This window comes from Dissoconium aciculare (assembly GCF_010015565.1).
Source record: "Dissoconium aciculare CBS 342.82 unplaced genomic scaffold K489scaffold_3, whole genome shotgun sequence".
Lineage (NCBI taxonomy): Eukaryota > Fungi > Ascomycota > Dothideomycetes > Mycosphaerellales > Dissoconiaceae > Dissoconium > Dissoconium aciculare.
In genome coordinates this window covers 1,134,918-1,158,252 of record NW_022984953.1, presented here as the reverse complement: position 1 = coordinate 1,158,252, position 23,335 = coordinate 1,134,918, and the positions used below count along the sequence as shown (strand labels likewise).

Here is a 23,335-nt window from a genome sequence, read left to right as displayed (position 1 = left end):
TTGAACTCGAATCTGCAAGCTAACCAAACTATAGTGGCTGGCGGGGATGTTTTGTTGGCGGCCAACTGTGTTCGGTCGGGAGATTTGCTGCCAATTCCCTGACGCACTGACAGATGAGGTCAAATTCGGCCAATCAAGCTGTGTTTCAAGCCCACGTGCAAGTAGATCAAGTCTCAGATGCGCGGCTTCGCCGACAAGGCCCGTGCTTCATCCATGACTGTCAGCGCGCGTTCACGAGCATCCCACGAAAGCTTGGTAGGCTTGGCTCCGCCTTCGAACCTTTTGATTGATGCAATGATGACCATCATGTCCGATCGAAGCCTCATACCAAACGATCGGGCACGCGAGCATCATTTGTGGACGCACTGTAGCGAACATTCGTCGATCCAGTGGGTCGCGCTGTTGGCTAGACTCGAGAGTTGCAGCGAGGTCGCAAGATCAACCGCGGTCCATCCGTATCAAGCTACAACGCAAAGGCAATCCGGGACGGAAGGCGGCAAGCTTGCTGTAGACTGGGCGAGATTCACGACTGCTTAGACGCAGACCTTGTGAGAGAAAGTCAAGAAACGAGCGAGATTTGATCATGTGGAGTAGCAGCAGTTGGCGAGATCGGGACGCTCAATAGCTCCTCACCGAGAAGCGTATATGTCGCTCATTCCCTTAGAGGCAACTGCATGGACTGATGACGCATCGTACAATGCGGCATCACGATGTGCATCTGGCTACGAGTCGATGTATAGTCATCGGTGCTCACCGGGACGAATATTGTCCACCCCCAATGTAGCTCGTCGAACGCCACTTGAGCAATCCCAGCCCACGTGCTTTAACGATTCGCGAAAAGCTTCACTCGACCCGACTACAGCATAAGCAATGCTTTCGCGGCAAAAGGAAATTGTGAATCTCGGTTACCTCGCGCGTGACTGTTGCCTTACTTGACGATACTGGGAAAGGGACTCACTTTTACAGACCCACATCGCTGAATCGAAGTGCGAACTCCCAAAGGCTCAAGGTGACGACGAGATTATCTTCTCGTTCAGCAGATTTCATACGGTTAAAAGCAGGGAGAGATCTCTGCCATGCTGAAGCACGTCTCACGTCCATCTGTTCAATAGCCTGCCGGCAGATTCTACTTCTGCACAATCTGCTTGTATGCCCATGGGTCGAGACTTCAGATCAAACGATACAGTATGCATCGGTCAAAGATAATTCGATGCCGAGAGTGCTGATCTTAACCATCATGTTAATGCGTCTCCTCTTAAAGAGTGGATGTCTGAGCAGTGGTGCATTCGCTATGCAGCTCCTACCTTGGTCCACCTGATCGGCGATCATCCCTTTGGCTCCACTCGTTGTTGTAGATGATATCTCGTTGCTTCTGCCAGGTGTGCCCCCATTTTGACCTCCCCCATTGATTGGTGGCGTCTGGTAATTGCGAAGTGCCCTAATGTGATGCGATCGACCTTCCGTGGTTGGGATTGATATGCAAGAACGTTGTGATATGCTCGCTTATGCTTACCCTGCTTTCGTAACTTGCGCGTCTTCAATCGTTGGGAGTGCTCCAAGCGCATTAGCAGCCTCCTCAGTGCGAAGCTGATTGGGATTTCGACTCAACACATTACAGCTCGCAGGTGGCATTGCTGATGGGGTAAAGCTCAGTACAAAAATGGAAACGAACTTTGCTATCGCCAATGAGAGGTCTCCGATCGTACAGCCGACGTCATCTGCACCAGTGAATGGGATTGAGGGTCGGTCTCTCTGTTTGGTCCCTCGTCTTTGGATCGTGGAGGAAGGAGTTCGCCAAGAGATGCGACTCTCAACCATGTCGCTTATGTTTACCATGCTATCTAAGCTTTGGCGCGCGAGATCCCCCGCCTTGGGACGATTCTTATAGGTATGCATGCATGCATGGATAGCTTACCCATTGGGCATTCGGATTCAAGCAGATGAGAGATGCTTGTTGACCTGAGTGCTCTCACTGATATGTCATGATGCATCGAAAATGTAGCACTTTGTGGATATTGCGATCCGCGATCCGAAGATCGTACCATTCGTGACAATTCGACGTCGGCTCTTTTGCCTCCGCGAAGATCTTCGTCCTGATCAACATATTGACGATTCAAGTGTGACTACACAACCCCTCCATCGGGTACGATCTACCAGAGATGAATGGGTAACGTGCCGAGAGTACTTCGTCTCTGCCGCCGTCCACGTCATGACGACGATCTTGAATGGTCTGTACATGTGTGTACCCTGGTAAACCTCCAGCGAGATCTACATTATCAGCGTCGCACTCTGGTTTATCAAACAAACATTGACCCTCCGCCGGGAAAATCAGGTCTGACGTTGATCACTCGTCATCGCAGTGCTGTGATCCAGCGGTCAGGTAGTTAACACGCATCGCAATTGATGAAACGGAAGAGTGAAGACGCTGGAAGAGTAGGTAGCGTTCAGATGCTTGTCAAGCAAGCTTCAACGATAGCACAGGGTTTACAGCTATGCTAGTAATATTCATGCTGGTGGGTCACCAAGCAATAAGACCGTAGGATCAAAAAACAACTCCAACCCAATGCCCCAACTACCAATAATGCTACACGCAAGCTTTTCCAATTATGATTTGAAAGTCTTGCTCTTGCCAGCCTTCTCCTTCTGAGCTCTGGGTAATCCCTTCGGCGCATCCAAAGCTTTCGCGTAAGGATTCAATTGTTTCTCTTTCTTCTTGCGCTCTTTTGCGCTGGCAAAACTCTCGCGTGGAGGATTCAATATGCTAGGAGCCGAAGCATAGTCGAACGGTTCATCCGCGGTGTCATGTTCGGCAACATCACCAATTTCGGCATCAATGATATCGTCTTGGGCTGCCTCCCTCTGTGACCGTTTCGCTTTCTTGCGCTCTGCTCTCTCTTGAGCCCGTCTCGCTTTGGAATTCAGGCCGCTATTATCTTGAATAGATATTTCGTTTGATTGTGCCGCCATGCTGTCTGACCTGTCGACGAGCTTCCGCTTCTTACTCAGATCCTTCAAGACGAAGACGTCGTCATCGACCGACGCTTCGGGTTGCCTTGGAGCAGCAGCTTCGGTGATTTCGCCATTTGGTTGAACCGACTGAGTAGCGTGATGTTCCTCAGGGTCGGCAAAGATTTCGGCAGTCAATGGCGGAAGGGGAACAGCGAGTGACACTCTGTTTGCAGTGGCAATACCTCTTTTCTGTTGGAAGATACTACCATCCCATACAGAGCCCCAGAATGATGATGAAGCACTGCGCAATGGCAGCGCGGGGTGTGTAGAGGACGGAACCGTAACAGGAGGCGGTTTAGACACCAGAGACGGCTTAGGCTTGTCGTAGCTAAGTCCTGATCTTCTGCTTGCACGCGGTTCGATCTGACTCAATACTGCCGACATTTCAGGCCCGTTTTCGCCACTCAACTTTGCTTGAGCAATGATACTTAGCAATTCGCCTGCCCGTTCACGGACCGTTCTTGTCCGGTTGTGTAGCAATGAGATCAGCTCTTCTCGCGACGATGGCGGCGATTTCGCGATGGAGATTATATTGTGATTAGGCATCACGTAATTTGCGCTGTCGTCCTGTTCCCGGGCAACATCGTCGCGCCACTTGTGAACTGCGCGGAGCACGGCGAATTGTTGTGATGTAAGATCCATTGGATTTCGGTGGAGGAGTTTGTACCACCCCATCGCTCCTTGTCCGAGGTCTGAGTCGTAGATTGGATGTTCGTATCTCTGCAAACTTGTCTCGGAGCTCTTCGTTAAGACGTCCCATACTTTGTCCTTCTCATGATCCGGCACCGCAAAGTCAGATCTCTCGATAAGCTCGTTGCGCATACGGTCGAAGATGTAGAGCAAGAAATGTGTGTCGCTTCGGGCATAATCAAGTAGTTCTTGCGGTAAAGGCCGCACTCGCCAGTCCGCAAGTTGGTACTGCTTCTGAGCATCGAAATTTATGAATTTCTTCAACAAGAAGGCCAGACTGCCTCCGGTGTATCCGAGAGCCTTTGCAGCATAGTGAGTGTCGAACAAGCCGACAAGATATAGTCCCAAGTCACGTTGGAGCCACATCACATCCATGTATGCGCCATGGAGAACTTTGACAATGTTCGGATCGGTGAATACCTCGTTGAGACATTCAAGTTTCCGTCTCCACGGCTTTAGTGTGTCCACAATCCAATCTTGATTCCGCGTGCTGATTTGCATGAGCGACACCACCCCTATGTAGGAGCGGCTATCATGATGCTCTAGATCGACAGCAATTTCGCTCGCCTTCTTCAGCTCTTGCAGCATTTCTAACATCGCTACTTCGGTATCGACATAGATGGCGCTCGTCTCCTCGAATGGTTTATACATGATCGGTTCGTTCTGCATATAGACTGAAGAAGGGTAGGTGTAGTTTTCGATCTCGGTTTGATACGGGTGTGGGAAATGCGGCTTCGGCTCATCAGCTGTAGAGACGGGCGTCTCGGCCAAAGGCTCTCGTGCATGCGGCTTGGATTTGAGAAGTGGTTTGAATGGTGCGGTCTCGTAATTGGTGGGCGCATGTTCGAAGAGCAGCTGTGGTTTTGCGATCTCTGCACTTCTCGATCCGGCGATTTGATTCGAAGATCTCTGCAATTTATCGGTCGTCTGAATAATGTATCAGCAGCAAGTCATGCCGCCATTCTCATGTTCACTCACCTGATTGATACCAGGACTTAACCTCTTGACTGCGCCAGTAAATTCATCCAACGCTGTATCTGCTCGCTCCAACAGACTATCGACAACATCAACCACGGCCCTCCAGTTGTCCTCAACATTTTCGAGGTCCTTTAGGCGTTGAGGACGTACTATCTCCGTATTCGCTGTCGCAGCCCCCAGAAGGCGGTTCGCAAGTTCCAGAAGCCGCGCATTTTGCTTGTCGAGCTCGGTTCCCAGGGCAGGGTCGAGAGATCGGTGGAATGCAAGGTCCTCGCTTGCTACTGCTCCGGCGCTGCGAGTCGTTGAAATTAAAGCTGCAGAAATGGTACTTTGTATGGTGGATGGCTGCTCCATCATGGGCATTCCACACTCTCGGTGGAGCAGTAGCTTGAATGCGACTCGGCGCAACAGGAAGATTGGTGGACAAGTCGTCGCTATCCCGTCGATTCTGGTCTTGCGAATTGTGCTCGGAATTCTTGAAGATGCATTGAAATTTTGGGGGAAGCACGAGCCATGTTCATTATGAAGAGACGCGATGCGACGGCAAAAATTCCGCCGCTCCGACTCCCGCGACTACTGCAGAGACACATCACGTCGTGCATGTACATTTGTAGCAGTTGCGGCGGAGATTGTTCACAGGTACGGCGGGAACCAAGTTGTGTGTATATTCACGCCCATATTTCCAAGCTGAAACCCATTATCGTTCGAGAACACGGACTCACATGCTCTGCGACCGGAACAAGCAGTTTCTGCGCAATGAGTGATGCTCGCTGCGATAGCGATGCCGCGCATGAACGGCCGAGGTGACGAGAGTATCCTTTCGGTCTTCCCGCCGCGAGCACATACAGTTCCAACGCCAGATGGGACGCCTACGATCGGGTCATTGTCATCGCCAGCCAGGCCTTTCGGCGGCTTCGCGGCTGTTGACGAACAGCAGCCCGTAGATGGTGTTGTCAAATTCACTCGCGCCTGGAGCGTCGTGACGCGTCATTTGAGTCCGCCGGCAGGATTACATAGGACCGCCAAATTCCGTAGTCCTTCAAATGAGATCAAGTCGGCGTTCCATTACCTTGTAAGCGACGACTCGTCGAGGTCCGATCTGACAACATGGTATCGATCCGAGATCAATACTCATTTCCAAAGAGATGTGGCTCAAGAGTTGCGCGCCTGGAAAGAGCCGATCCTCCTCGGCGACATTCACAACGTTCTACTTAACACAGTGATGGTGCTGGAGAAGGCTCAAGCAATCTATCTGAGAGTCAACGATCCTCTGCTTGAAAGCCAAGATCTCTTCCACGATGATTTTCTTCAAAGCCTCAAGCGCGCCGTTCACGCGCTCTTTCTACATTACCTTCCATATACGAGGCTGGAAATTGCTCTAGCGTATCTCACGTTGGACACTTTGAAGTCGAGTCTTCATTCAGAGAACGATCCGGAATTCTGTCTTCAATCTGGCTGGTGCCACTGTACAGTGGCTTTGGACATTGAATTGCTGAAACGAGTTCAGCAGGTTGGCTTGGGCGGTGACCTAGCAGAGCGGGCACTTGCTCTAGCGGTGCATGACTTTTTGGCAGGCCCTGCAATTCAGAGGCGATGTTTCGCTGTAGAATGGATCGCTAGGGGCACTGTTGCTGGTCGGCTCAAGGGTTGGATCCGAGAGTGCTTCTTCCCAATCATTGCAGAAGCTATGTCTGTACTGGATGGTGAACTTTCCCACTCAATAGCCGACAAGCTCGACATCGAGCAAATGATAACGATGGCCATGACATGCCTCGGCCGAAGTCGTGTCGCAGCAATATATGATTACGTCAGGACGTGGCCTGACAGTCAAGGTGCACTTCTCGACATTAAAGAATATCTCAGCGAAGGCAGCATCGCTGTCAAAGCACACTTATGCTCAAGCTTCTCCGAGCAGGTTCGAAGGCGTTTGCTTCATGCTGGAGCCAGTACGACGGAGATTCTCGGAGTCTACATCAGCGTCATCTCATCGTTGAAGCTCTTGGACCCTCGTGGTGTCCTTCTAGAGAAGGTCGCCTTTCCGATCAGGGCGTATCTGCGAAGCCGAGATGATACTGCGAACATCATCGCGCGAAGCTTCCTGGCCAGAATCGATAGCTCAGGTCAAATCGTGGCTGATCAGCATGACGATCAAGCGATATGTATCGACATCACCAGAGAAATGGCAAGTTGTGCACTTGACGCTCAAGAGACAGGGACGTTGAACTGGGCGGATATGGATTGGACGCCGGATCCTATTGACGCTGGACCTGAATTCAAGTCTTCGAAAACGGACGATGTCGTGGCACATATTTTTGGCCTCTTCGATCACGACGATCTCATCAAATCAGTCACGATAGCGTTCGGAAACCATCTCAGAGGGACTGTAGACCCGGAACTCATCATGGAGACGAAACTGATCGAATTGCTCAAATCTCGACTGGATGTTTCCAAACTTCAGGCCATCGAAGTCATGCTCAAGGATGTTCGAGAGTCGATCGTCCTCAACCGACGCGCCAACCCTCAACAACACCGCACCAACTTCTTGGCCGAGCCTGACGCAAAGGAGATCGCAGCAGCCCTCCCTGCGGACGGTATCACCCTTCACGAGCTATACGGCCGGTTCAAATCACGCATGTCCCTTCCGAAATTCACCGCAGTGGTGAAGCTCACCGCGCACAAACGTGGAGATCTCTACTATTCCAAACGCAACCGACTCCCCCTCTCCGAAGAGGAACCCCAATCGTCCTCCCACGCACACGAGGAAATCCAATTCGACGCCAAAGTCGTCTCGGGATATTTCTGGCCGCAAGAACTAGAGAAGAGCCAAGCGAACTGGAGCCTGCCCGGCATCCAAGCGCGCAAGGAAACCTACGCGGAGGTCTTCGCCAACAGCGGCGGCCAGCAGAAGCTCGAATGGGCCGCCGAGCACGACACCATGGACCTCGAATTGGAGCTCGAGGACCGCACCGTCCACCTCCGAGGCGTGCTCGCCTGGCGCTGGGCCGTCCTCGACGCCTTCAACGACCAGGGCCCCGAGGACGCCGACGCGTCCAAGAGCAGCGCAGGCTTCAGCGCGGCGGAGATCGCCGAGCGAACCGCGATGCCCGAGGACATGATTTTCAGCGCCATCGCGTTTTGGGTGAGCAAAGACATCCTGTACCAGCGCCGGCCCGGGCACTACGCGATCCTCGAACGCCGGGACCTCGACGTCGAGCAGCAGCAAAGGCAGCAGCAGCGACATCCCCGGGACGACGACGGCGACGGCGACGGCGACGGGATCCCCGCGGCGGGAGACGACCCCATGCTGGAGGAATCCCTGCTGCAGATCAACCTCGACGATGCCGCGTTCCGGAGGGCCGCGCCGATGATCGAGGTGTTCATCCAGAACATGCTGAAGGCCGGGGGCGGACGGAGCGTGGCGGGCCCGACGGGGATCACGATGATGTTGACGATGATGATGCCCGGGTTTTCGTACGGCGATGACGAGGTCATGAGGGTGTTGGAGGGGATGAGGGCGGGCGGGGCGGCGACGGTGGAGGGGGAGCTGTGGAGGATCGTGTGAGGAGGAGGAGAAGTCCCCGACGACAATCGGTCTGGTCTGGATGACGTCGGGACTCAATGCCATCCATCATCGTACCGGGAGGGAGAGAACGTGGAGATGGCGAATCGAAGAGTTGATGTGGAAATTTCAAAGTTTCATTCGATGCACGGGTGAGCTCTTTTCAACATCTTCTTTTCTTTTTTCCGAAGAAAGCCCTCGCCGTTGCTTATAGTACAGGGTATCGTTACATGTATATCTTTGTTGCGAAGATAGAAGAACCGCACATGAGTGTCCTCCCGAAAGAAAAGAAAAGCCCCGCCAATGAATCGCCAATCCCGTCCCAAGTGCAGAAAGAAACACTCCACTCGTTTGCGCCATGCACCTTGATTTAGGCTCTAGCGAACATAGAAGTGCGTTGAAAGAAAAACAGTTCGGTCATGCTGGCTGGATCAGAGAGACTTCTCGTCCCGGACCTCCGCCTGCTGTCGGGCCATCCTCTTTCCGATCTCGTAGCTGGAAATCATGATGGCGCAAGCAGGAGCGACACGCAAGACGCGTGCGGTCCATCCTTTGAATAGACCCGCTGTGCCTTCGGTGCAGTAGATGTGCCACAAGAAGCGGGGCATCGCCTGGCCTTCAGGCAGAGCTCGCAATTGCGCGGCGGTCAGACCTTTGCTTTGGACCGTCTGTCGTCGGGTCTTGCCGACGTCGAACGGCGTCGTGACCAGAGCGGATATCGCACCGGAAGCTGCGCCCGCGATGAAGGAGTCGGTGAGCAGGGCGGAGTGTGAGAGGGCTTCGCCAGGCCGGAGCGGGGACGATCGAGCACGGCTCTCGTTCAGGCGTTGACGACCAAACTCATAGCCCCACCAATATAACGCAGAGAAGGGAACGTCGCGCCACAAGGTCAGAGAGAGTCCTCGCCAGAGAGACGTGTAGCCCTGCTCAGCGACCATATCCTTTAAGCCCTGAACCGTAGATCGGAGGATACCACCATTGCCCTTGCCAGTCGAGCTGGAAGCCTGCATGCGGGTGCGAAGCATATCAAGAGGTCCGACTGCGCCTGCGGAAAAGACGCGCGCGATGGATCCTGCCAGTAGAGGGGCGGTGTTTTCGTTGGACAAGGCAGAGATCGGACTGTTGGCACTGTCACGTAGCCAGTCGTATCCTGCGAAGTAGATGACGTTCGATGGAACCGCCATCAGGAGCGTCGGGCTGAGGCCTCGCCATAACGTCGAGAGACCCTCGTTGCGGGCGATTTTCCGTAATCCATCGAGTGTGGAATTATATGTCCGGCGTTGGGTCTGTTCTGCCGCACAGTCAGAGATGATGGCCTCATCAAAGACGGCGGTGGCGTGCGAGGCGGCCGAGGAGCTTCCGGGAGCGGCCACACAGAACTGCGATTGGTTTTGCACCCAGAAGACCTCTCGGCAGCACGAGCTCACCCCGAGACTCGGTGGTAATTGAAGGAAGGATGGTAGACGGGCGGTAGTGGAAGACGGACTTGGCTGCGTTTGTAGACGGACTCGGACTACGTCCAGAGGAGTGATGATGAGAGAAGTGACGAGGCTGCCGCTGACGGCGCACATCATCTTCGCCATCATAGAAATCTCTGTTGAGGCACTGGCATTGTCCGAAGCAGGCGTTGGTTTGCGAAACCGTATCGCGTCGTCGCCAGTCCGACTGACGTTCCTGTCGTGCCGTTGGCCAGGAGTGTGAGATGCTGAAGTTGTCGTATCTGAGGACGACATGGTGATGCCGTAGGTTATGTGATGGCTCGGGCCTGGATCCCACCTCCGCGGTCTTCCTCCAGATGATGGGAGTTGTGTGCCTTAGTTCATGCTAAGTTCCGATCTCTTCCTCCACACTCTTTTTCTCACAGATCGGCTAGCTGGTTGGAGTATCGTGGTGGATGAAGTGATGCGTGGGTGTGGCGAAAAGGATGATGATGAGGTGATGATGAGTACAATTTCGGACGGGGAAAGTCGATAAGAAGATGGGCCCTGAAATTGCCGGAGTTGCTCTACTCCCAGGGCTGCTCACTGTGCGCAGCGCAATAAGTTGATGACGCAGAAATCGCGACCGGGGCAGATTCAGCGGGCCGGAACATTGGACGGATTTAAGTCTAATGTAAAATCCGAACCACGATTCAGTCGACGACCGTTTGATATTGACGTCAATGCTGCCAACGATGTACAGTAGATAGGGACGAGTGGACGAAGATATCAATGCGAAGGTACAGTGCAATTGAATGGCAGATTGATGTATGTAGAGTCAACAATAATACTATAGGCATTGCTCACGAAACAATGCCGGTACTTGCCGTTCATGCATGTGTAGCACTGGGACTTATGACTGCTCGCATGAATACCAATATGTCATAATGCAGTATGTTCTAAGACATGTGCGTACATATTCGCTATTGATAAGCCTAGCAGAGCCTACGTAGATACGCTTCGTGAGACATCTGGGTTATGGACAGCGTGAGACAATTTCAAATTTGATAAAAAAAAAAAGTGGTGAGAGTAGTTTATCCTTCGCCAAACGCCATCGCTGTGCTCAAAATGATCGAAGGAGAAAGGCGGACGACGGGGCTCTCTGTTGCCCATCATGGTGCCCAACACAAGAGAGCGAAACAGAACCTTGGTGGCTTGTCCTGGCCCTCGGCTCTGAAACAGGCTTAGCAGCTGCCCGGAGCATTCCCTCCGTACTTATACTCAGATGTTAGATCAATCAGGATCGTTTGGTCGGTACTCCGGTTCCATCGATCATCAAGCTCAGGCTCCGTCGCTTATCCGCCGTCGCCTCTCGTAGTGCTTCGGCGCTCGGCCGGCCGGGACCATCTAAACTAGGCCGCATCCCGCTTCCACTGCTTTGACGTCTGCGACGACGGGCGACTTCGGGATCACTAGGTGACAGACCGCTTGCCCGTGCGAAAAGATTCAAGATATCGGTGAGGCTGACAACGCCCGCGAGTCGGCCGGACATACCCTGACCTGGAAGTGATCCCGCCGAGACGGCGACGCTGGGATGAGCGCTGGTGTATGGTGGACCAGGTGTCGCTAGGTCCGGGGCGCTTGCGCTGATCGCAGAGGGATGCGCGGTGCGAAGTGGGGTGTTGGGGGTGGAGATGACGGAGGAGCTGGCACTGTGAGGGAGACTCAAGGGCGTGAGTGGGACAGGACCCGGCGACGGCGGCACCAACGATGCGCTGGGCGATGGCGCATCAACGATCCACATGCGATGACTGCGGGTTGCGCACAGCTTGGCAACAGTGTGCGCAAGGGAGTTGTAGGAGGTGATGTGAAAGACGGGATATGAATCCTTGCCGTCAAACATGCCTCGTTCAGATAGAATGACCGAGATGAAGTGAATGCAGGTCGAGGAGAGTAAAGGAATTGCCGAGATGTCGGTCAGGAGCTGTGTAAAGGGTCAGTCAATATGACATGCGATGTGTCTGTGCAACAAGATTCGGTGTTCTTACTCGAACATCTACGTGACTGATGTTGCCCACCACGTTGCGCTTAACATCCAGTACGGGCAATGAGGTGATGCCCTCGTTATGCATCAGTTGCAAAGCAGCCGAGACAGGTCTATCGCCGTTGATTGCGATTACCTCTTTAGCACCCAGCTCGAGCTCCTTTAGTGACACGGAGTAGAGTTGCTCCATGGCTGTAAAGTTCTCGTGGTTTTCCCAGAAGAATCGAACGAGTCGCAGCTGACTGAGAACCCCGACCACCTCTGTTGTGCCCTCTTTGTTGATCACGACCCGGTGATTTCCACTTCCCAATGCCACCATGGCTTGATACAAATCTGCAGTGTGCGCAAGGGAAACGGGCGGTTCCCGCACACCCAGATGACCCAGGACGTCACCTAGCGGAAGGACCTCGCCATGCCGAGCGCGTTCGGCAATCTTCGCGGCCTCTTCATCCGGTTGTGAGAGGCCGAGAACCAAGAGCAGGTATGCGTTCAGATCGGAGTAGTCGAATGTACCGACCGGTGTCTTGGTCTGAGGTGACTCTCGGATCAAAACGACATTGGGTGCGCCCGAACGACATAACAGCTTTGTGCAGTCCTCAATGCTCGTACTCAATTCCACGAAACGTGTCTCCTCTGGATCAATGATCTCCGCAATCTGAATGCTCCGCCAATCTCTTCCCTTGAACCTTGCCTCTTCGCCGCTGCTATTTCTGAATTTGGTCGGGCTCATGAGCAGATCCTGCAGCGCCTGCCCCGAGAAGGAATGCGTGCGCTGGTTGCGTGGAGAGGCGGGATAACCCCGAAGGTTGAGGTTCTCGGCGAAGCTTGATCTTTTGGAGACAGACGGTGAAGAGCCGAGGGATGAGTCCCGGCGGGGTGTGAGGGTGGAGCCAGTGTTGATCGAGGCAAGCGAGTTGACGCTGCTCGCAAGCGGGTTTATGACGGGAGAACGACGCGATTGAGGCGATGACACGGCATTGATGGAGGATCGGCTGCTTGATCGTTCGAGCGACGCCGATGGTCGACGTTCATCGATGTGCTGTGGCTGCTGAGCCATTGTGGGCTGCTTGAGGAGATAACGTTGTTGCGCTGCGCGGTAGTTTGGGCTGCCTTCTTCAACCCAAAGCGACTAATATGCTGCTGACAGTTCTTCCGAGCAGTATCTTGACCTGTCGACTGTTGATTCTGCCGTATGACGTGAACGAGCTCTAACAAGAGTCTCCGCGAGGGATCACCATGGCAGCGATAACACAATGACCTATCTGTGTACTGTACCTAGTGCTGTAATCCAGGGCTCATCAATCCGTGCACCAGGGAAGTGCTTCTTGTCAAAGACCCCGCAAAAACTTACATAATCAGATACCTCACCCCGGATTCTGAGCTTGGATACGACACCGTCCAGGCCTGTGTACGGCACGGGACGCTCCGTTTCAGGCCTGAGGCAACAATACAGGCCTTCATCATCTTGTGGCTCCCAAAGCCCTGTACGATTGCGAACAAACACTGCTGTAGAACATGTGGCGTCACGATTGTGTCACAGACCCTCCACACGCGATGAGCGCGATGGACTCGATTGACGTATAGATTGTGTCCGGCGTGATCAGATTGGGCCCGAAAGCTGGACCGCTCAGCTCGTAAATCTCGAGCCATGAGGACAATTGCGAGTCGTGGTACGAGTCGTCGGTCTTGACCAACAGCATCTTGTCGGCTGCCAATCAAAACATACACAGCAGGTACTCAGTACGACATTCAGGTCGCGGCGCGCACATCTGACGCTCGCCTACGCATACAAGTCATACATGTACGTACAGTAATTGAGTTATGAGCATCGTAGGACCTTTCTTCCAGAGAGCTCCAGGGCTGTGCTGTCCACCGTATTAGGGTTTGGGTTATACCCTGGGCTTGTCATGCCGATGTATGTTCCCACTGTCATTCTACGCCCTGGTGGGTATGACAAACTCATTCTCTGCAGTATACCATGATCGTGGATGGCACCCTGAAGGCAGGGGAAATATAATGACGGCCACTTGAATCTAAACGGATGCTATTCGTGGCTATCTACTGTCCTGTATCTGGTTTATAATAACTCCGACCTATCTTTATCATATGATCCTACTCTGCTGGCAGGAGTGCTGTGCCAGGGCGACCCACGCCAACAGACAATGCATAGACGCGAGGCCAAAAGAGAGCATCCCAGTTCCGTCGTGCACCGTGAGCAATCGATGATAGGACACCACGGTGGTGAGAAGGACGTGTGCGGCGTAGGCGGCTCCGTCGACGGGTCATCTCAGAACTCGTCCTCATCGAACTGCACCTCTTCTCACTAACGGCCGGGAGGGAGTTTGCAGGAAGGACCGTAAGCCGCACACGTAGCTCGAGCGAGCGCCGGGTGTTGTCGTTGTGTTCAAAGGTACCTGACTTGCACATGCGAGGACCCGGCACATGAACTCTGCCGCATTCCGATAGGGCATCAGGGCATCAGCTCGCCGGAGGCACGGTTGCGGAAAACACACAAACAAACCCACTTATTAATATTATTGCATAGCTTGGGGGTGTTTCCGTGGGAGTCCGAATGCAAATGCGAACGCGAGATAGAGTTTTCTCGTTTCTCTCGGCCGGAGTGCGAGCGCGCTCGAAGGGCCGGAATCGTTGTGCCGCAATGCAGGGCCAAACCTTGATGATCCGGCTTCGCCGCCGCGGGATGGGATGGATGGAATGCGAAAGAGCCTCTCCGATTCCCTCCTGCATTGTGTGTTTGTGTGTGTGTTTGACTCGCTCATTCTGGACCGTGGCGAAATGATCAATGCTGTATTCATCGAGTACGTACTGCTGCGGAAGGAATACTAAGCATGATCACTCTTTGCATTGCGGTTGTATCTCCCGATAACGACGCGCCGTCGATCATTGTCGGGACCTGTGTGTGTCTCTGCAATTCTGCAGCCTGGTTGGCTTGCGCTTGGCTGAGGGCCACAGAGAGGGGACGATGATGAGCAGAGAGGCTCAGCCACGACGCCGCCGCAACGGCGAACCCTTTTCCAGCCGCCGATTGTTTTGCTGTGGGGCCTGTGGTAATTCTGTTGCCTGACTCATCTTGCAACAACGGTCCACACCCGGTAGCTTCATCACATTGCTCGCGTGGGACCGGAAGAAAGAAAAAAAAACCCACAGTTGGCCCGGCAGATGTAGGGTACGGGAGTAGTCGTTGTACAGAGACCCGTGCAGATGCTTTCCATCTCAAACCGCACGGCACGCACAAGCACGGCGAGTTTCACGATGGGATATCTCGTGATTGTCACATGTCACCGTTTTTCCCAGCCCTGGTTTGATGGTCTCTTCCAGTCCTTCGTGCCTTCCTGTAGCAAAGTGTACCACATATCACATGTGATGCGTGATCAGCCCTAGATTGATGAATTTTCGTGTCCCTACACGTGCAGCTCTTATTACAGGTCACCAGCGGATTCATAGAGTATCTAGGAGTACTTGGTGGAGTGGACAGTAGCCACGGCGACCAGGAGAAGTTGAGTCAGCGTTTGTCGTCGCATAATCATCCATGTTCGCATGGATCGGTGCTTCACCGACTCGACCGATGCTATTCGGCGATTTACCACGGATACGGCCATTGCTGTCCAGCAGCCTGTACTGTATCTGTCGTTGACTCATGATCGACTGACACGTGAAGGATGATCCGATGGATGATGATTCTGTACGGCAGCAAACGTGACGATGATGCATAAGCGACGTGGTCATCTGGACGGATTGGGAGAATGCAGGAGAGCGCCGTACAGCACAGAAAACCGCCTCGTGCGTGAAACGCCCAACGACTCGCCATAGTTCCTTTACTACAGTACAGCAGTAATAGTACATACTCCTGCATCCGTCATATCATCATCGCACCTTCTCACCGCACCTTCGCTTATGGTCGGCATTCTGAGCATCACCAGATGTGCAGGTCCACCATCATCATCCCAGCATTCAGCGTCCATTGGAATGTATGCCTTCTCAACCGCAGGAATGTGTTGTGTCGCAGACAGGGATGACCCACCCTGGCCCACTCTCACCATTCTGCAGGAGGATAACGGCTTCACGTGAGAATGTTGAATTATTTCCAACAGGGAGTCCCTTTCATCTTTCACCAGCAAATGAAGAAATCTCCGTACGCAATCCGTCTTGATGTCCATGACGACGAATCGACAGCAGAGATGTAAATGTGGAACACACTGTGCTGTGCTGTGCTGTGCTGTGCAATCAAATACGATATTGAGAGGTAGCCTACAGCAGACATCGTTGCAATGAGAAAACAGATCTGTACTGTACTGCAGATGAGTGAACGGCGCCACTGCGGCCGATTCGGCGGACGGAAACAACACAGCCTGCATCTGCACGGACCGGCCACGCGCGGAAAAGCCTAATCGTCAGCCCCAACGCAACGTGCGAGAGCGAGCGAGAGAGCGAAGTTGCAGTGCGAGAAGAAGTGTGTGAGAGAACTTACTAAGTCAGTTAGTAGAAGCGCAGGCGGCGATTCGACTCCTGCGGCATGTCGCCCATTGGCCGTCGCTTCCCACCCCAAAATGTGGTCCGTGAAACGCCAACGACGACTCATCATCGTGCCTTTTCGCCAGGCGGCCGAATTAATTCCTTGGGTGTGCATGCGCATGCGAAGGGGGCTCTTTTTGCAGAAGTTTATTTTTGTTATTACTATTCACGATGCCCGCAGATCTCTCCTTCTCGATCTCTCAATTAATAAATCGACTATCAACCAAACAACACACGATCAAAACGTCCTTCATAACGATCCCGCCTCGCCGTTCATCAAACCACAGCTACGAGACCTACGAGATCGACGCGGCATTCCCATCACACAGCCGTACCCTAACAACCTGCAATCCCGCCGCCACTGCTACAAACCTCACGATCCGGCGACACGATTCCACAATGTCTCTCGACCAGGCATACTCATTAGCCCACATCGCACAATGCCGCCTCAACAGGGAGTCAAGTCGACCCAACCGAAACCTGCGGGTCATGGTCGGTCACTTGAGCCACTACCAATCGCTACGACTTCACATTCTCGACATCGAGAGCTCCTCAAGTAGCGATTTCTCCAAACCCGAACTCTCCCGAACCCTCTCGTCTTCAAGCCTATCACACGGTCAACCCTCGAGCCACCTCGAGGAAGTCCTCGAATACGACGACGACATCCCTTACGACGACGAAGCCGACGACGACTCCCTCTCCCTCTCCCGCTGCGCATCCAACTTCACCGTCCCGGCTGCACACCCACCACAACAGCAGCCGCAGCGTCTCCCGGATCTCGAATCCGACGACTCCGACGAGTCCGACCACGACGACGAATACGACGAATACGACGGTCCCGTCTCCCCCGAGGACGAGCGATGCCCCAGCGAGGCCGTCGTCGTCCCGCAGATCTCCGAGCTGGCCATCTCAGGCCTGTACCACCATCGCGACGTCCGCCACGGCCGCCGCCATCCGCCCGGCGCGCAGGACTTCGACGAGGGCATCTGGGAGGTCCCCGTCGCGCAACGCACGCCCGGCAAGGGCGTCACGACGGCGATGGGGAAGCTGGCGGTGGAGGTCGAACGAAGGTGAAGCGTGCATGCGACTGCCGTCTTCACATCCGGGGAATGACGAGTCGTCTCGTCGGGTCTGGGCTTTTTCTTTAGCGGATTGGGATTTTGGTTTTTATTTTTAGCGAAGGCGTTCCATGGTGTTTCTCCCAGGGTCGAGGCATCTCCTCCCCTCCTGCACTTCCCTCACGGTTTGAGGCACGAATGTTTAATGTCGTCTGATCACAACAACAACACCACTCCGATGTATATCATGTATTGATGAAGAAAACAACCACTCTCACACTCTCGAATCTTGTTCCATCTCACTTCTCTTCTCCAACTGTGCAGCGCTTCTTTGCGCCTCATGGCTTTCATAAGACAGGCATCGCTGGAAACCCACCATCGATGCCGATTTTACACACATATATATATATATATCGCGCCACGCGAGATGATTCCTCGCAGCGGAGCCCTCGTCGTATTCTATCATACACACCACCAAAACACAAAACAAAACAAAACAAAACAAGACAGAAAAGACAGCTGAAATCTTCCATTTCTCCCTCGCCCTCCTTCGCAAGACCTTTCCGCCCATCGTCACAACAGGTCGTACTGTATCTACCCCCGCCCCCGGGTGGATCATCACAGCAACAGCAGCCCATCTCTCACCTCGCAGCCATTCCGTGCCCTGTTTCGCATGATGATAGGCCTTTTGGGCACCTACCTACCTGCCTGCCTACCTGCCTAGGTCGTCATCATCGACCCTCGGAGAGGTGGATCGTTGGGAAAGACGTTCCGCATGTCTCTTTGTTTGTCTTTCTATTTGTTTCCCTCGTCGTCGTCGTCGTCGTCGTCATCACCTTATTTTTCTCTCTCTCTCTCACCTGCATGTGGTCGAGGATGAGTATATCCTTGGGCGGTCCCAGTACCAGTACCAGTACCGGTACTAGTACCTTGCATTTGCCCGGTCGGCTGAATCCCGGCGCCACGGCCGGCTGGCTGGCTGGCGGGCTGGCTGGCGGGCAAAACCTCGACGCCCGTCCCGTCCTCAAGCGGATCGGATCCGACGAGCGCACACCACTGTGACTGACTGACTGACTGACTGATAACGGTGGGTCTATCGATAAGACTCAACATCATCACCCTCACCCTCACCCATGCCCCACCTATCTGGGCATACCAAGATCATACCCCAGTCCAGGACAAAGAGGATGTTATGTTTCTGTTGGGGAAGATTTACCAAAGGGCCGAATACCGCCGTCATTTTTCCATTGCCATTGCCATCGCCATGATGGATGGATCTACGCCGGAGGGGGCGAGACGATCTATCCAACCGGGAGAAGAATGACTGTGACGTGACGATGACAAGCAAAGACTTTTTTTCCTTTTTCTTTTCCTTTTGCTTTTCCTTCTTTTTCGGGGCTGGGAATCTGAACCGAATCGACGCGTCAGGAGGGCGAAGAAATCGATAAAAGTAAAAATGAAATAGAGCCGAGAGAAGAGATCTCCTCGTCGTGTCCCTCGTCGTCACCATCAGGCATTGATTCAACCGTTCGCAATCTCTTCCCGTCACGATCGAAGTTTGTCTTTGTTTCTTTCCTTCTGCGTACGTGTGTACGTATGTATGTGTGTATGCACGCCCAGGTATGTCCAGGTCTGTCCACGCGAAGGGCGTCTCTCCCGGCGCAAGAACGCAAGCCGCGAAAACCAGCTTGAGGGACAGTGAGAACCATTTCCCCTACCTACCTACCTATCCATCTAGGTCATTTGATGACCACCAGTGCGTCCGTCCTGCGCAGGAAGAAGCAGCATCGCGCGGTGCCGAAGGGGGGAAAGAAGAAGAAAACCGCACGCACGTGCTCTGTCGGCGGGCGCTCTACGAAGAGGAATCTGCCGCAGGTGGCGGAAGAGGAGGACGTCCACGGCAGGAGATGGACACATAGATAGATAGATGGACTGGACTGTACGGGAACGAAAGTAATCAAATGGGGGGAATAACATGAGAGACCCTGGGGGGGGGGGGGGGGGATATCGCTTCGCATCGCTCGCTCGCTGGACAACAACAACAAAGAAACAAGAAAGAACTAAAAACACAGAGAGGAAACCAGTCTAGATACATAGAAGATGGGAGGGTCGATAACAATGTCATGTTCGTGAAAATTCGTCAAAATACGGGTCGAGTGTCCCCGTTCGGGCAGACGACATACCGCTTTTCCCTCCCTGCCCCCACCGAGACAAACAAACAAACAAACAAACGGAATCGCGGTGACGACGACAAAGTAAAGGGCCAGAGGGAAAGGAGCCGCCTCGCGCGGTCTTTCAGAAATGTCCTTCCTTGACGACACGAGGAGGAGGAGGGGCGGCGGCGGCGGCGGCGATCAAAGCATCCGCCGCCGTCGTCGATTTCTCCAGCCGGCGCGGCGAGAGGGTCTCGGCGAAAGGCCGTGGCGGGAGCGAGTTGCGTCCGCGCGGGAGATGGCCCGCGGTCTGGAGCATGAGGTTGTGGGCGGCAGCGGCGGCGGCGGTGGTGGTCGCGCCCATCAGGATGGTGGAGGAGCGCGAGGGGGCCGTCGTCGGGTCCGAGTGGGTGCGGTGGGAGGAGGACTCGTGGCGGTCGATCTTGATCGATGTGTTGGCGGACGAGGGCTGGCGGGAGACGGGGCGAGGGGATCTGCCGGTGGGCGGCGGCGGAGGAGGGGCGGGGAGTTGTTTCTGGGTCTCGGGGGCGGCGCGGGAGGGGTTGTGGTTCGGGGCCATCGAGGGGGCGGAGAGGGCGTTGGCGGCGCTGGGCCGGCGAGTCGCGGGGCCGAGGAACGAGTGGGGTTTGTTGTTGTCGATTGCGGAGGATGGGAGGGAAGGGGTCCGGGCGGCGGAGATGTCGGAGACGGAGATGCCCAGGCCTTCGCTGCCGGTCGCGCGATGCCGGGATGTCGTGCTCCGGGACAATGTGCCCGGGTCAGGTGTCGTCGGACCTCCCGAGCGTAGACCTTGGATCTCCGCGTTCGCCCGCTTGATGTCCTTCTTGTAGCCCTTGATGTCGAGCTTGTACATGATGATCTCCTCGATGCACTTCTGCAGCTCCATCTCCAAACCCGCTTCCGATGGCGGCTCGAGTGGCGAGTCGCTCGGCCCTCGCGCAGATGAAATACGGTCCGCGGTCGTGCTGGCGATCTCGTTGTTGATCTTGGGCGTGAGCGAGCCGGGGTTCTTCATCGAGTTCCGCATCTGACGACGAAGCTCGGCATGTAACAACGAATTGTACTTGTCCCGCTCGGTCTCCGCGTAGGCGACCTTGTCCCTGTACAGCTGCAGCTGCTCCTGAAACTCGGCTCTTTCCGCGATCAGGATCAGCTCGTCGACCGTGCGGGTTTGTGCATGGGTCGCTTTCTCGGCGGAATTGTTCTGCTCCAGCTCGGCGATGCGGGCATCCTTTTCTGCCATTTGGCGCTGGAGCTCTTTGATCTGCTCGTGGTCGTTCCCTTCCGTACTCGGTGCATTTTCGTGGGGTTTGTCGGCCGCTTTGCCGAGAACGACTCCGTCCCAGCTGGGATCGGCATCGAAAAGTCGAGTGCAAAGCTCTTCCCGATCATGTAAAAGTTCGTCCTCTCGCAGTGTGAGCTTGTGAACCTTTTCTGCAGCCTGCTGGAATTCTTCGATAGCATCGAGCCGCTCGTTGTTTGCCGCCACCAGTCGAGCTTCCAGATCATCGGTCGCACTCCGCAGAGACTTGATATCGTCCTTGGCTTTGCGCACGATGTCTTTGAGCTGGCCGATGCGGCGGCGGTCGTTGTCGGCAGCACTGCGGAGCACGTCTCGCTCGCGCCGGATGTCTCCCAGATCGGCCTGCGCTTTGCGTGACAGACTCAGTTTCCGCTTCAGCGCTTCGTTCTCCGCTAAGAGATCATTCGATCGTCGCTGATTCTCCAGGGACGACTCGAAGGATTGGACAGAAGCCGAGGTGCCAGCAGTCGATGCGGACTGGTCGCCTGGTCGGGCAGCCGATCTCGCGATATCAAGGGTCAAACTTTGACTCATTGATGGTTGGGACGCCACTCGTCGCTTTTCCAAGATTGCGAGGTACGTGCGAAGAGATTGCAGTTCTCGCTCATGTGATTCTTTCAATGACAAGGTGTGTGCTTCATGTGCCGCTCTCATCTCATCAATCTGTTGAATCAACCCATATTCCGTGTCTTGTTCATTGGGGATGGACATGACCCCAGATAGGTTGCTGTCTGCACGAAACATTTCCGGGCGAGTAAAACCGCCACTAGGCGGGACGGGCGTATTGTTCTCGGACATCCGTCTCTGGTGGTAGAACGGAGTGTCGGCGCGACTCATGACATCTTCGTTGAAATCATACGATTCCTGATAATGGCCATATCCTCGGCTTGGCCCCGCCGACCTTGATCTCGCAGTCGAGGCCTCTGCAGATCTTCGATGTTGAGCCGAGAAGGAATAATGTGAATTCTGCGGACTCCCTCTCAACCGATCAATTGATCGTCCCATGATTGATGAGTTCGATGAGGCCAGCGTTGCTGAAAACAAGCTTCTGCCATCGACGGACTGTGACGGTCTCGACATGGACAGATGCAGCGATGAGGGGACCGATCCGGGCAGCTCTGCAAGCTCGAATGACGGTGCTTCGGCGACCGGGGTTGTCGGTGCTGTGTTGGCTCGTCCTCGGCCGTGTTCCAGCATGCGACTGTTTTGATGCGCTGTGATGAAATTCGACAGCTGCGGAGATTTGAGCATCTCATTCATGACTGCGATCAGGCTGGTGGCGCTCTGCACTGCTGCGTCTTGCAACATCTGTGACTCCTGGGTCCGAGGAGGAGCAATCCGGGAGGGAACATGGCCTTTGGTCACATCGAGCGAGAGCGGCGGAGGTCTATGGGAATCTTTGCCCAAGGCCTGTCAATGTCAGCGATCGCATCGATGGCACATCTCCTCAAGCAATGTTCGGCGTACCTTGGGGGCGATCTCGCAGTCCAATCCTTTGATGGAGATGCATTCTATCGGAATCGGCACGACGACTCCGGAACGTGATGAGTCGAGCTGTCGCTTGTCGGTCTTGTTCCAGGGAAAGAATTTGTTGGAAGCCATGTTGTCATTACATTATCGGCGGCGGTGAACCGAGAGAGCACACCGATCGGACTGAGGTGGTGCGCGAAGTCGATGGAAGCGGCAAGGCAGGGATGAGTTGGACTGAGGTTCGTCGACGATCTGTGAGGACCAGCCTGGATGTTGAAGGAGAGAGGGATGTTGACAATGGGAAAGAATGTTGGGTCAGGAAAAAAAAGTGGCATTTGCATTCCATGGCCATGCACAGGCAGGCCGAGGGCAAAAGAGAGAGAGAGTGTGTGTGTGTGCGTGTGTGTGTATACGGCGCGTGTGTGTGTGGATGGGCGCAGGCAGCCGATAGCTAGACGCAGCGATGTACGCCCAAGAAGTGTCTGGCCCGGCAAATGCTTGGGTGACGAGGGATGGGTTTGGTGGGCGATTGGCGATTGGCGGCGGTGGTGGTTGGTGGTTGGTGGTGTGGGATCATCAATCCTACGACTATTCTTCTTCCTCTACAGGCTTTTAAAAAAAATCCTGGGCCACTGATCAGCAATATTAATAGGCGCGCTACTCTCACATCTACACCTACACACTACCTGACCGTGACAGTACCTAGGTAGGTAGGTAGTAAGTAGGAGGAGCAGTGCATCGTCGCCAAGGATTTGTACGGCGGCAATCGCACAGGATGCCCGTCAAAGGCAATCGCAGACGTTACGCTACGTGAGGATGTGACATGGAATGGCACATCCACACGTTCCCATCGCAGGCGGTTCTGCACGGTGGTGACAATTCCCTGCAGAGAGTTTCCCTGCTGAAACGCACGATCGACCTGACGGAACGAACTGATGGACTGACTGCCCGAGGAGGCGTGGAATCCCACCAATTGCTGCGCCGTGTAAGCGCTGGACGCTGTCGCTCCCAAGTCGACGGACTGCCATGGCGTGCAGGACGTAGCGCGTTAGACTTTGACTACGGCCTGGGGACTTTGCGCCCAGACACCGCCCGGCTG

At 54.4% G+C, this 23,335-nt stretch overlaps 7 protein-coding genes across 7 annotated transcripts; 3 read left to right on the top strand and 4 right to left on the bottom strand.

The window, feature by feature from the left end:
• Positions 1–2,406: 2,406 nt before the first annotated feature.
• K489DRAFT_352480 (uncharacterized protein) lies at positions 2,407–5,156 on the bottom strand. The gene is made up of 2 exons (XM_033602472.1): positions 4,678–5,156; positions 2,407–4,626 (listed from the first exon to the last, which is right to left on the bottom strand). The coding sequence occupies exons 1-2, from the start codon at positions 5,038–5,040 to the stop codon at positions 2,605–2,607; spliced, it is 2,385 nt and encodes a 794-aa protein (XP_033462239.1). The 5' UTR covers positions 5,041–5,156; the 3' UTR covers positions 2,407–2,604.
• A 148-nt stretch (positions 5,157–5,304) lies between these two features.
• Positions 5,305–8,684, top strand: K489DRAFT_377750 (uncharacterized protein). Its single transcript, XM_033604231.1, has one exon. The coding sequence runs from the start codon at positions 5,459–5,461 to the stop codon at positions 8,237–8,239; it is 2,781 nt and encodes a 926-aa protein (XP_033462238.1). The 5' UTR covers positions 5,305–5,458; the 3' UTR covers positions 8,240–8,684.
• Positions 8,668–9,819, bottom strand: K489DRAFT_368389 (mitochondrial carrier; the record flags this gene model as incomplete). Its single annotated transcript, XM_033602946.1, has 1 exon — positions 8,668–9,819. The coding sequence occupies one exon, from the start codon at positions 9,817–9,819 to the stop codon at positions 8,668–8,670; it is 1,152 nt and encodes a 383-aa protein (XP_033462237.1).
• Positions 9,820–10,697: 878 nt separating this feature from the next.
• Positions 10,698–12,965, bottom strand: K489DRAFT_377748 (uncharacterized protein). The gene is made up of 2 exons (XM_033604230.1): positions 11,703–12,965; positions 10,698–11,638 (listed from the first exon to the last, which is right to left on the bottom strand). Exons 1-2 carry the CDS (start codon positions 12,753–12,755, stop codon positions 10,952–10,954), a joined length of 1,740 nt encoding a protein of 579 aa, XP_033462236.1. The 5' UTR covers positions 12,756–12,965; the 3' UTR covers positions 10,698–10,951.
• Positions 12,966–16,238: 3,273 nt separating this feature from the next.
• Positions 16,239–17,425, top strand: K489DRAFT_151201 (uncharacterized protein). The gene is made up of 2 exons (XM_033599224.1): positions 16,239–17,164; positions 17,291–17,425. The coding sequence occupies exons 1-2, from the start codon at positions 16,403–16,405 to the stop codon at positions 17,303–17,305; spliced, it is 777 nt and encodes a 258-aa protein (XP_033462235.1). The 5' UTR covers positions 16,239–16,402; the 3' UTR covers positions 17,306–17,425.
• Positions 17,426–19,277: 1,852 nt separating this feature from the next.
• K489DRAFT_377744 (uncharacterized protein) lies at positions 19,278–20,574 on the bottom strand. The gene has a single exon (XM_033604229.1). It carries the CDS (start codon positions 20,476–20,478, stop codon positions 19,585–19,587), a length of 894 nt encoding a protein of 297 aa, XP_033462234.1. The 5' UTR covers positions 20,479–20,574; the 3' UTR covers positions 19,278–19,584.
• Positions 20,575–22,192: 1,618 nt separating this feature from the next.
• Positions 22,193–22,924, top strand: K489DRAFT_151258 (uncharacterized protein). Its single transcript, XM_033599225.1, has one exon. It carries the CDS (start codon positions 22,311–22,313, stop codon positions 22,689–22,691), a length of 381 nt encoding a protein of 126 aa, XP_033462233.1. The 5' UTR covers positions 22,193–22,310; the 3' UTR covers positions 22,692–22,924.
• The last annotated feature ends 411 nt before the right edge of the window (positions 22,925–23,335 follow it).